The sequence below is a fragment of the Parasteatoda tepidariorum genome, chromosome X2, assembly GCF_043381705.1.
Source record: "Parasteatoda tepidariorum isolate YZ-2023 chromosome X2, CAS_Ptep_4.0, whole genome shotgun sequence".
In the NCBI taxonomy this organism is placed as follows: Eukaryota; Metazoa; Arthropoda; class Arachnida; order Araneae; family Theridiidae; genus Parasteatoda; species Parasteatoda tepidariorum.
Genome location: NC_092215.1, coordinates 57,039,764 through 57,054,256, shown reverse-complemented (window position 1 = coordinate 57,054,256; position 14,493 = coordinate 57,039,764). Strand labels below are relative to the sequence as shown.

At 29.1% G+C, this 14,493-nt stretch overlaps 1 protein-coding gene across 1 annotated transcript in view; it reads left to right on the top strand.

Moving 5' to 3' along the window:
* Window positions 1-14,493, top strand: part of LOC107453372 (ecdysone-induced protein 74EF) — a 386,074-nt gene that overhangs the window by 238,827 nt on the left and 132,754 nt on the right. Inside the window, exon 7 of the mRNA XM_071188231.1 lies at window positions 4,475-4,745. Coding sequence (XP_071044332.1) covers window positions 4,475-4,745 — 271 coding nt within the window. The remainder of the gene's footprint in view (window positions 1-4,474; window positions 4,746-14,493) is intronic.

Here is a 14,493-nt window from a genome sequence, read left to right as displayed (position 1 = left end):
TGCTTTACAGTTTTTAACCTTAAAATTATAATAACCTTTTTTTTTCAAAACAATCAATCCATCTTAATGAGGGTCTGACCTGAAATATTTTCTTCTTGCTCTCTGGTTCAAATAACCAGTGTATTTGATTCTCCATATCTCTGTATTTTCTTTTGTAACTTGTCTGTCCTTTGCATCAGAACGAAGGTCAGATACTTGCATTATTTTATATCAACCGGTTGCAGCTCAGTTGGTTAAGCAGTGTTACCCTTGTAATCACGAACCATTGATTTTTACGTTGTTCTTAATTGTGGCAGTGAACTGATCGTAAGAAAACGGTTCCCAGTAGAACAACGAAGTCAAGCATCACTGGCTGCTGTCAGTAAGCGGGTGGGTGACCACTTTGATCAGCCTACGTAGGAACCGATGGTGCGCGGTATCGGTCTTCGTTAAACTGTTCTACCGTAAAGTGCTCGACTTCTCGCACAAGTCGTCGAGATACCAAAGCAGGGGAACCATCCCCTTTGCAAAGGATCAAAATTGCGATGGCATGTCTTCGGATCATCCTCAGGGATGTTTCCCAGACCGTAGCCAATAGCCCATTAAGTAGCTCTAGTGCGACGATTATGATGTACCTGCCTACCTACCTCCTAATTGTGGTTCGTCTTGACAATATTTTACTAATGACTTCAATAGCTTTAATTATCATGTAGATAAACAAATTTATATAAGCTTGTTTGTCCCAGTTATTCGCAATACAATTGCGGTTTACTGTCTATACCAAATTTACTAAGATATGAAAATATTGAGGGGAAAGGAAGTGCAGTTTCTTGAAGGACTAAAGCAAATCCTTAAGCAAAAAAGTCTAAAAAAAATAATTTTGAATTAAAAAAATCAAATAAAAAAGAAACTTTTCTATGATTAAGCACGAAAATCTAAGAAATAAAAGATTGATTTTATCTTGTATGAAACAGGTCAATATAGATCCAATTAATTTCCAGATACTATGTTTATTTTTGTTAACTGTATTATCCACATTGAGTGACACGTCAACTATCAGTATCTGACAGTTGTCTTATGCCACTTACCAATACTAACAAGGCTATTTTAAGACAGAGAGGTGCCTCTTGTTTTCCAGTAGCGCCATCTATGGCCACGAATTTGACTTCTTCCACGCTCATGCGCACATCCCGTTTTGCAACGAGGACTCATTCACACGCCATTCATCCGTCAGCATATTGTAGTCAGCATATAATCTCAGAACAGTCAATCTCTGATCCAGTACCCAGAGAGATATTGATTTGTTATGCGAACTTAAGGAACTTAGTGACCACAACAGATTTAAGATGCACCAATCACCATTTTACACACGACCCGCGGGCTTCGAACTCACATGAGTCCACTGACCTACCAGCCAGGCAATCGACTAACGGTTTAAAATATGTAAACTAAAAGAAAATTTACATTGTTTCAATGAATTGCTTAAAATTTACCAAATTTTTTTTATTACGAATCAAATTTTTATTATCTGTTAGTGGTGCTCTTCACTGTAACACAATAAGAACGCTTCTAAGCAGCGCGCTTGGTCTGACTTTCCTTAAGAAAGTGCGTGGCTCTCAACATGTTAAAGTTTTTAAAAAAAGCAGATGAGAAGTCTGCAGTTTTTTGGATAAGAGTACTAACATCAAATGTTTATTTGATGCCGACTAATTGAAAACTACCGACTTTCGGTAGTTTATGAATAATAATAGCATCACACACTTATACACATCACCCAACCATGGCCAAGCACCTGGCCTCAATTTTAGGGATGTATTCTTTAACGGCTATGGTAGAAATGTCAAGTAATTTTTGTCTTTAGTCAGACGACGTGGACAACGCCTGAGCTAGTACCCTCTCTCCAAATTTCCACACCACAACTTATGTCCACTCCGCACGTGACTTTCTAGCCATGGCATATTTAACTTGTAATATTAACTTTAATTTGCTAAAAACACTTTGCTGCTAGATACACACCAATTTGATACACACCAATTGTTTTGTAGTCCTCCAGGTTCGAATTCACCACCCCCAGCTCTACAACAAGCGATGTGAACTATTACTGACTGCGTCCCGTCGAGCTTCAATAGTAACATCGAATATACAACAGACTTTTCATCTCTTTTCTTTTATGAGAAATTCTTGCTACACATTTCATGATATAAAATGAACACACAATGAAGTTACGCCCAATATTTTATTTCTTACTTTTCCGTATATAACCATAGAAAAGTTATTATTTCTGTCAATTTTTATAAAATTTTATTGATGAACTGTAACAGGTTATCAATAAATCTTGTAGAGTTCTAAATTAGATCTTCTTCTGTACAATTCTTTCGGACAGCTTCCAGTAAAGATCTTTCTCTCAAACCCCCTTTTCTAGCCAGGTAATTTTTGTCTATGTCTGTGATACATTAGTCAAGACAAATCTAATAAAACTTCTGTAAAAAAAAAGTAGTTTAGAAACGAGATAGCTGAATTTTCATCCGAAATTTAAGCCACCTTAATGTTATCATCAGAAACTTCTTTTATGCACTTCTGAAGTGAATGCATTTTTATAGTTAATCATCAAATAAGTAAAGCTGTTTCCTGTTTCAAATGTAAAGTAATTAATTTCAAAGGGACTAAATTATAGGTCAGACTTTAAAGAAAGAAAAAACAATCTATAACCATCGTTATGAACCCCGGAATATAGCGATTATTCCGTTGAAGTGATGCTCTTAATGGTCCCTTCCGAACTGCTATGGCTTCTATAACCACTGTAATGAACCCGGGAAATAATGATTATCACTCCGTTGTAGTGTACGCTTTTAGTGTTCCCTTCCGAACTGCTATGGTTTCTATAACCACTGTAATGAACCCGGGATATAATAATGATCACTCCGTTGTAGAGAACGTTTTTAGTGTTCCCATCCGAACTACCATGGCTTCTATAACCACTATAATGAACCCGGGATATAATAATGATCACTCCGTTGTAGAGAACGTTTTTAGTGTTCCCTTCCAAACTACTATGGCTTCTATAACCACTGTAATGAACCCGGGATATAATAATGATCACTCCGTTGTAGAGAACGTTTTTAGTGTTCCTTTCGGAACTACTGTGGCTTCTATAACCACTATAATGAACCCGGGATATAATACACTCCGTTGTAGAGAACGTTTTTAGTATTCCCTTCCGAACTACTATGGCTTCTATAACCACTATAATGAACCCGGGATATAATAATGATCACTCCGTTGTAGAGAACGTTTTTAGTGTTCCCTTCCGAACTACTGTGGCTTCTATAACCACTATAATGAACCCGGAATATAATAATGATCACTCCGTTGAAGAGAACGTTTTTAGTGTTCTCTTCCGAACTACTGTGGCTTCGATAACCACTGTAATGAACCCGGGATATAATAATGATCACTCCGTTGAAGAGAACGTTTTTAGCGTTCTCTTCCGAATTGCTATGGCTTCTATAATCACTGTAATGAACCCGGAATATAATAATGATCACACCGTTATAGAGAACGTTTTTAGTGTTCTCTTCCGAACTACTGTGTCTTCGATAACCACTGTAATGAATCCGGAATATAATGATCACTCCGTTGTAAAGATTGTTGTTGTCCCCGTTGTCGAAATTTTTTAATGGTTTATGTGCGTTTCAGTGCGATTCATGATGGTCCAACATCATTTGATGGTCCCCATCATCCAACACTTTCTATTTTGCGTTCATGGGTTTTGATATGCCAACAAACTTGCATCATTCCATGATGGAAAATGCTACTTTAATACTATAATGGTTAACCATCAAGAGAAGTTTCTCATGGATCAACAATCGATAATGATCCGTGATGGTCCATGATGGTACCAATTACACATTTTAATGATGGTTTAATGGCAATTCTTGTTAGTTCTCAGGAGTATAAAATCAAAACAATTTGTCTTTTTTTTATGTTGGATCATCATAAATCAGTTCGGATTCCTACATTGGGATGATAATGATTCATCATCGTTCCAACATTTAATTTCTAAGAAACTATGATGGTTCAACATGAACAAACCATCAAAACGATTCTTATGTTGGGCCATCATAAATCAGTCCGAATTCCTATATTGGGGTGATGGTTACTTACAAATGGTTACCATATAAAAAAATATGATTGTTCATTATGGAATTATTGATGGTTACCATCGAAATTATGTTGGTCTATCAATGGAAAACCATCAAACATTTTTACTTGGGTAGGGAACCGTCGCTTAAGCTGACTTATTACTGAGTCATTAGACGGTTTTCTATAACCTGGTCCAATTGTATTTTGTTTTCGTTTGCAGACCTTCTCCAAGGCAATCTATGTTTGTACAGTTCAAGCCACAACAGTGCAATTTTAGATCTTAAAATGTGTATTAAATGGAATGCCCATTCTGATATCACTCAATGTTGTTAATCTCTTATGGATATTTCAGGATAATGGTCCTAATGCAGAAGTCCTTCAGGAGCTCAGTGAAAATGATCTTCATGGCTTGGAAACGGAGGAAATTCTTCGACATATTTCTGATCCATCTTTTGAATTGGAAAGTATATTTGCTGTCATTAATAATAATAATGGAGAAACCAGCAATAAAAGTGAAGATCTTTCAATGCTCCAACAACAACTTGAAGAAGAATTAGGACAAAATTTCCCGACCAATGACACTCTCCTTCCTTCCAACATTATTAAAGATGAAGTCATAGTCTGTAAGTTCAACATTCTTTTTTTTATTTCNGCTTCTATAACCACTGTAATGAACCCGGGATATAATAATGATCGCTCCGCTGTAGTGAACGTTTTTAGTGTTCCCTTCCGAACTACTATGGCTTCTATAACCACTATAATGAACCCGGAATATAATAATGATCACTCCGTTGTAGTGAACGTTTTTAGTGTTCCCTTCCGAATTGCTATGGCCTCTATAATCACTGTAATGAACCCGGAATATAATAATGATCACACCGTTGTAGTGAGCGTTTTTAGTGTTCTCTTCCGAACTACTATGGCTTCTATAACCACTGTAATGAACCCGGGATATAATAATGATCGCTCCGCTGTAGTGAACGTTTTTAGTGTTCCCTTCCGAACTACTATGGCTTCTATAACCACTATAATGAACCCGGAATATAATAATGATCACACCGTTGTAGAGAACGTTTTTAGTGTTCTCTTCCGAACTACTGTGGTTGTCTCCGTTGTCAAAAATTTTTTATGGTTTATGTCCGTTTCAGTGCGATTCATGATGGTCCAACATCATTTGATGATCCCCATCATCCAACATTTTCCATTTTGCGTTCATGGGTTTTGATATGTCAACAAATTTCCACCATTCCATGGTGGAAAATGCTACTTTAATACTATAATGGTTAACCATCAAGAGAAGTTTCTCATGGATCAACAATCCATAATGATCCGTGATGGTCCATGATGGTTCCTATTACACATTTTAATGATGATTTAATGGCAATTCTTGTTAATTCTCAGGAGTATAAAATCAAAACAATTTGTCTTTTTTTTATGTTGAACCATCATAAATCAGTTCAGATTCCTACATTGGGATGATAATGATTCAATCATCGTTTCAACATTTAATTTCTAAGAAACTATGATGGTTCAACATGAACAAACCATCAAAACAATTCTTATGTTGGACCATCATAAATCAGTCCGAATTCCTATATTGGGGTGATGGTTACTTACAAATGGTTACCATATAAAAAAATATGATTGTTCATTATGGAATTATTGATGGTTACCATCGAAATTATGTTGGTCTATCAATGGAAAACCATCAAACATTTTTACTTGGGTAGGGAACCGTCGCTTAAGCTGACTTATTACTGAGTCATTAGACGGTTTTCTATAACCTGGTCCAATTGTATTTTGTTTTCGTTTGCAGACCTTCTCCAAGGCAATCTATGTTTGTACAGTTCAAGCCACAACAGTGCAATTTTAGATCTTAAAATGTGTATTAAATGGAATGCCCATTCTGATATCACTCAATGTTGTTAATCTCTTATGGATATTTCAGGATAATGGTCCTAATGCAGAAGTCCTTCAGGAGCTCAGTGAAAATGATCTTCATGGCTTGGAAACGGAAGAAATTCTTCGACATATTTCTGATCCATCTTTTGAATTGGAAAGTATATTTGCTGTCATTAATAATAATAATGGAGAAACCAGCAATAAAAGTGAAGATCTTTCAATGCTCCAACAACAACTTGAAGAAGAATTAGGGCAAAATTTCCCGACCAATGACACTCTCCTTCCTTCCAACATTATTAAAGATGAAGTCATAGTCTGTAAGTTCTTTTTTTATTTCTACAATGAAATGAAATTATTGTCATATTTGTCAATGTAAAACGATTTTCCAAAAAAATACTTTTTAAAGAAAGTAGTTGAAATTGGAATAACAATTTCATTTGAAAGGGGATCCGAGGCTTTGAATGGTTAGTGTTTGAATTAGATTTTACAATCTTGACAAAAGTTAATCAATTTAGGTAATATTCTTAACACTATTTGATTAAACATCAAAATGCAACCGTGATTATTAAAATCATGAAAATATTAATAATCATTATTAAACTATTTTTTAGCTACAAATGGACTTAGTCCACTTTCAAAAATAATAGCTCATTGATTGCAGCTCTATATTTAGTTCGATAAAGTATTTTCCATCGAAATGACGTCATCGAAAAAAGTAACTTTTATTGCCATAACACAACTTAACTTTAAAATATAACTCTTAAAACTAAATCTACGACCGAAATCAGCTATTAGCTTATTTTACTTTTATCACTATTTAATAAAAAATTAAATAAATGAAATTAATTAAACATTTTCTCTTTTTCTTCTTTAAACTAGGTATTCTATTTCCTGTTAAATATCACTCGGGGAAAACTGGAACGTGATTTTCCAATCCAGCCCCAAATAAGAACTAAAATGTAATGTATGTACAGTTTGCAAAAATAATACGCCCCTTAAATTCCTTTGTATTTTCCCATAAAACTTCCAAAGACGCAATCTTAATAATTTAAAGGGGTAACGGTAAACATACTAATTAATTTGTGCTGATTAAAACTACAAAATCAGATACAAAAGTTACTTTGCCATAATTTGACGAATCTTTCCTCAAAATATAAAGGGTAGTTGCAATCAGAAAAATATGCTCACACTTTTAAGTCAGGTGAGCGGTCGAAAGTTTGTCCCCTTAATATTAATTTCACTTTTTTCGCAATGAAGTTATTTTAGAGCGTTAAAAACATTTTGCACAAAATAATAAGCTCGCTGCTTTTGTGTCTTTCCCAATAAAATTTTTGTGAGTTTTTAAATTTTTGGTGCAAGTGTAAATAATTTATATTCGTGTTACAAAATAAGAATCAGTCAGAAAAATACTTTATTAACAAATACTAAATTAAATGTTTGGTTATTTAAGTTACCATTGAAAAGTATATACAAACTATATACTTTTAAACATAAAATCAATATAATTATAAAACTAAATGCTTTGTCAATTCAAGTGTTTATTTCCTTATTTATTTATTGCGACGCATCAGAAATTCAATTTTCAGAATAAAAGTATTATTTCAAAAACAGAAAGATTGTTTCAGAAGCAGACAATAATAAGAAATTTAATAAGGGAATTTTTATTATTATTTCATTATTATTTTAAAGAATTATTTTTTATTATTTTATTATTATTTAAAAGAATTATTTATCATTTGAATTTTTTAAATAAATTTCTTCTGAAACTTATGGTTTTTTGTATTTCGTAACAATATTTCAATCAACATATACAATCAATCCTTTTAAGTTAAATCTGTTAATGATCTTCTTAGAAACTGTTAAGCCATCCAGTTATATAAGTTTTAAATTAAATATTTTCATACCTTAATTTAGTTCTTATGATACATTTTAACTTCTATAACTAACTATAGTGTCTTTTTTTTAATTTAATGAAATGAAAAAATAATTGTTTTGCTGTTTTTTTTTTCGTTATATATAATTTAGAAGTAAAGCTCTTCTCAAAAACTCTTTAATTTAAAACATGTATAATTTTTTTAAGAAATTTGTTGAAAAAATATTTAATTGAAGAAAAATATCAATTTCTAAATTTGTAATGACTAGGAATTTTAACTAAATTTGACCAGGAATATTAACTATCTTTTTAAGAAAAAAATGGAATTATTAAAATTGAAATTTTATTCCGTTCTTAATATTTAAAATTATTTTAATTTCTCGAGAATATTACGCTAATGTATACTTTATATAAAACTAAAAATAAATTTTACTTATGAACACATATATATGAAGTAAATATTTATTTTTATATAGTTAATTTGTTTATCATTAATGCATACAAAAGAGTTAATATATAATATAATAATATAATACATAATATATATACTCTAAGGAATATTCATCATTTTTCATGAATTTATTTATCAATTTCAATTAAGAATAAACTTTTATTGAAATAAAAATAAAGTATTTTAATAAGTATAGTAATAAGTAACTTCTATTTGGCTATGATAAAGAATTATTTTGCAATTTTAAATAAGCAAAAAGCTATATTAATTAGAAAAACATTAAAGCAGCATGTATTCTCGAGTTTATTTTATCTAATCCTCACTTGATAACAGCACCAGCATTAAACTCTTGCAATTTTAGTATACTTATTAATTGCAATCGAATATTTCGATCTGATTAATTATTAAGATCTGCTTGCTAATATGCTTTGATTAAGACAGTTTTCGAAGGCTTCGTCGTAATATGAAATAATGTTTTTTGAGAATAATATGCTATTTTTATAACTGCTGTGAGTTTACAACTGTTACTCAACTTTACTTTAAAAATTACAAATTAAGTTACTGTCTACGTTTATTTTAAAAATGACGCAAAACGTCAATATGGGAAAAAGTCACAGTTTTGTGAAAATGAAGAGTGTCTGAGGCAGCATAGGTTATTGACACTGTTTTTATCCCCATAGTTATGAAGGAATTGTTTTTATAGAGGAGTCACTTTACATTTTAGTGCTGTCATCTAATGACAATTAAAAGAACTTAAAATCTCTTCACTTTTGAAATATATTAGTTATTTTTCATGCGCCGCGTACATAGTTTTAATTTTTTATTAGGAGAAGATTATGAAAAAAGAACTTTTAGATATTTATACAAATTTAAAAATGTAAAAGGATCAATATATGATGAAACCGGTAACTCTTTAATAAATTTTACGATTGAAAAAATTACTAATATATATTTTTGTATTCTTCGTAATTGAATCTTTTCCCTAAGTATTACATGAGTATTGAAGACCAAAAAATTATTTTAATGAGATTTATCATAATTTAAAATATTTTTTTTCAATAAATTTGACAGATATTACTTCCTCAGCAAAAATCAAAAAATAAACATGTTTATTTCAGCGGAATTCACATTGCAAAAAAACTAAAATCTGCATATAAAAAAAAGTTAATTAAAGAAAATCGTGTTTTTGAAGTGTTGAAGGTTCATTAAAATTTATGCATTTTTAAAAACGAAAAAAATAAATTTAAATATAATTGCATTGTTTGCTTTAAAAAAAAGTTACTATTATAAGCTAAATTGTAAAAACTCGGAATTTAAAAATATATAAATGTTGACTTTTTCTTTTTTGTTTTTGGCAAAAATTATAAATTTAAAAAAAGAATAAAAAAATACTATTTCTTACTTTGCTCTTATTCTAGCATATTTAAGGAAAATTTATTCTAAAGTGTTTTCCTTGTATATGAAAAGAGTTTAAGTTGCTTCAAATTATTCTACTCAAACAAAACTATAATGTGATTTATTTTTAAATAATTAAATATAAAAAAATTACAAACACACGAAAGTTGTGTCTGCAAACTTTAAAGATATCATAGATACTAAATACTAAAAAGCAAAAGTTTTATGAAACATTAAATGATTTTACACTTTTTCAATAAAAATATAAACTTAAAATAACAATTTAATTAAGAAACTAAATAGATTTGAGGTCTAAAAAATATAATTAAATTAATAATAAAAATTTGCATGATCATAAATTTAATAGATTTTTAATAAAAAATACAAAGAAGTTATTGTGCAGAATTATTTTTTAGTTTGAAAGAAAAAAGTTTAAAGAAATTGAAATCTTTTCACATTTCTTTTAATTTTACGCCGTCAATTAGAGGCCGTTTTAGGCTTGATGTTTTTTGTTTGTTTCATTAATTTGAAGAAAAAATTGGGTTTTTTTTAACTTACATAAGTAAAAAGAAATGTATTTATATTTATTTATTTCAAATGAATCACTATTAAGAAAGGCTGGATTGAAAATATCAAAAGAAATCAAATTAACTGATGAAACTTCAAGGTGTTTCTTATAGTCTTATTTAATCTTTTTCTCAGACAATCAAACAGATTTTGATACTTTGAACACATTTTATTCAACCTTGGTTCATTTTAAGAACGTTTTTGTTTCTTTCTCTCTTTTTCCCTCCTTATAAGCAGAATAATTGAGAAAACTAAGGGAATTCGATGTCATATTTTCAGTTAACAGAAAATAAAGTAGATGGCGCAAAAAACTAAAATTTGATGAATTTAGAAAAGATGCTTTCTCACTAAGGTATCGCCATCTAGTGACATTTTAGAATTCCTCCATTTTACTTGTGACATATATTTAAAATACGTAAAACAACGCTAAGGGGAAAAGAAAATCAAAAATTAATTGAAATAAAATGGAAAAATAATGATCTTGCCATATTTTAAATCAGTTATATTTAAAATTTAAAGCTATAAAATAAATTATTATTGATGTAGAAGGAAAATTACTCATATGATGTAATATTTATTCTTAGTGTTAGCCTGCATGTTTAGAAGAATAAAAAATATAATATAAATGTAAACAAAAAAATTGTAATTGTATTTTTAAAACAGTTACACGTTTAAAATAAAAAAATTACCACAAAAGAAACTTTTTGATTGTGTTACAGAACATGATTTCAGGAATAGTGATTTTGCCGAATAGCCTAATACCGAATATTCGGCCAAAAAAAACTTCCGAGTAGCACCATTTTTTTTTTAAATCATTAATAAATATTATGATTTATTATTAATAAGTTTAGTTATAATAGAAAAATAATAAAAACTTAGCTGTATTATTGGTATGGGTAAAAGGAAAAAACTTTTACTGAAATGTTTAAGATAATAAAGATAATTATAGATAATAAGAAATATTTAAGATTATAAGAATCTAGTAGCTACTGAAAAAAAAAACTAAACTTGAAAGGTTGAAAGAAAGAGAGATAAAAAAAATATCCTTTTAATTCTTAAGAAAAAAACTTTAGTGCTAGAAATAATATTTTCTGGTGAAAAATTATCTATAAAACATTAAAAGAGATAATATCTATCATAAACGCTTTTAAAAATACATCGCTATCATAAAAGCGCCCGTAAAAAAACAAAGATTATTGACGAAAGCAAAGCAGAAAATATAAAAATCAATCTTAATTTTTGAAAGAAAATTTCAAAGCTAAACATTTCAGTTTTCCAATTTTCGTATTTGGAAGAAAAGTGAAGAAGATTAAAGTCTAATAAAAATCATCTCAATTTGCCGCATCATAATAAAAACGTATACGTTTTTTTGAAAAAGAACGTATACGTTACGTAATACTTTTTCAAAATACGTTACGTAAACGTTTTTTGAAAAAGAAAAGCTAGATAAAAATCAAATAGAAAATCGTTCTTAATTTTAAAACGAGAGATTTAACGCTAAAAATCTCAATTTTAATTTTTCACATTGTCGTACTTGTCGGGTTGGTAACCTCGTCACATTGTGGTAGTGATGTCGGGTTGGTAACCTCGTCACACTGTGGTAGTGACACCTATAGATAAAAACAAGAAACGCTTCCGAAATAACTTCTACTTACACTTCAGACGGGGATTCCCCGTAATATGTAAACACTCAAGTGAGCGATTTAACTGGGAAAAATAAAGATTTGATTACAAAAAGTTGTTTCTTGTTATTTGCAGTTTTTAAAGAATATTATTACTTTAAATATAGTAAGCCGCTACATACTTTTAGAAAAAAGTTATCATAAAAGAATCGTTAGAAACTCTCTTTAAAAAATACTCTCATAACAAAAATGCTGATAAAAAGAAAAGTTCATAAAAAAATCAAAGGAGAAACAGAAAAATTTTTTTTCTTAGTTCTAAATTATAACTTTAACACGGAATTACAGTCACGGAAAAAAGTATTAATTAATTATAAGTATAAGTAATATATTAATAATTAATTATAAGTAAAAACAAATTATAAGTAAAAATATTTCAAATAATAATAATTATAATGTGAACCTGAAAGTTCTCATTGTAAAATAATCATTACCATAATAATTACCATTGTAAAAATTTCGCATAAAATTGAACACACTCATAACCAAACAGATGATGTTTTTTAATCTCACTTTTCTCAATAATGAACTATTATTTTTATTCTCCCACCTAAATATAAATATGCTATCCTTTGCTGTGATTCTAAATGTGTATACTAAGGGTGGTCATTACGAAAGACCCAGGAATGCTTTTAACTAGTTAATCAAAATGCTAGTTATTTTTTTCTTAGCACAGATAATATACAATACTTTAAAATTATATTTAATTTTTTTGTAAATTTAAACCAGGAACTTGCAAATATATATGTATGAAATTACTCACACTGCTAATTAAAAAAAAAAGAGTAAGAAAAATATTTTCCTACCTATCACCCATAATTTATTTTAAATAAGTATAAAATCATATAAAGTAGTTCTTAGTTATGTGGTTCTAAAAGTAATTTTTGGTGTAAAATAATTCTTCTCCTTTTGGTGGGCATGCATTAAAATACTTCGGTGAAAATAACAAAAAAAATTAATAACAAAAGTATTTAAATCAATATCTCTGCTTATTGAAGATTTCGCAGCTTAAGATTTAACAGGCGTTTAACAGACTGAAGATTAACAAGCATTTAAAGGAAAGATTTAACATACAGTTAACTTTTCTCTAACCATCATAAATTATTAATATTATTTATTTATTTTCTTTTTGTTAAAAAAAATTTTTTTTTACTAATGGAAAGATCTACTTTGGATGAAAATTCGTATACAAAATTATATACTATATTCTACAAATGATTGACAAATAAACTTATAGTTTCTAAACTTATTACTAGATGGCGACACCATAGAAAAATGATTGGCACGTCTTTCAGCTCATGGCTATTAAGTCCAGATTAACCTTCTATGCTAATTCTGAAAATGGCGCAAAACGTCAATATGAAGGAAAGAAACGATAATTTTGAGAAAATGAAAGCGTTTGTGGTCCAATTTTTTAACAATTAAAAACCTTCTCCGATGCTGCATTATCTGGGCTAATTAAATTTAGGAAATAAAATTAAAACAAGGCATTGATTTTTATAATTTTAATCTAGATGGAAAAATGTCACCAAATTAGCAATTTTTTTTAAATAAATTAATAACTTTTAAAATATTTTAAGTAATTTGTCCGTTCTAAAGCTCGGATAATTCGTTGCGACAAGATTGCATTGGTATATATAGTTTAAAATAATAGATTTGCTTCAAGTGCAAGGTGAGAAATGGATTCAAATAGTTCTCAAACGAGAAATTTTCTTCACCAGTAGCGCTATCTAGTGACAATTACAACAAATAAAACTTCATTTAAGTATAGAATAAAATAATTTAAACTTTATTTTAATGCGACTAATCCGCTGTAAACATAATTTAGGTATGGGAAGAAAAACTAAATATATTCTTTCTTTAAATTAATCGGATTTTTTCCTTCAAATTCGTTTTTGTTTCTTTTTGTATTTTTTCAGAAATTTTATATGATCAGTGATGGTGAAAAAACATTTTTTTTTTATTTCACAATGATTCGGTAGTTCTTAAAAATAAATTATTTGTGATCGAAATATGTTTTTCTATAAGCTAATGAAAACTACAACATGAAAAACAAAATGTTATATTTTATTTATATTTTAAATCTTATAAAAATTTTATAAACTAAAGAACTTAAGAAAACTTCGACTTCTAGTTCAATGAAGAAAAATCATTTTGAAATTTTCTATCTACCCACAGTTGCTTCAAATTATTTATAACCAAAAAAATAAAATAAAAAAGAACCAGAATAATTTTTTCTTTTTTGTTTATTAAAAAAACACTCGTACACAGTCATTTATAAAATATTAAAAGACATTAAATGATTATCTATGACAAAGGAAAATTACAAAAACTTTTCAATCGTTTATTTTAATTAATATTATGAGAAAATGCAATCTACGGTTAGTCTATATCGAAGAATATTGAGATAAAATATTATTTATTCATTTATCAATCATAAGTTAAGCAAGGCGCAATCTATGATTGCAATATTAATTCGAAAATTATGCTATTACGCAGCTCTT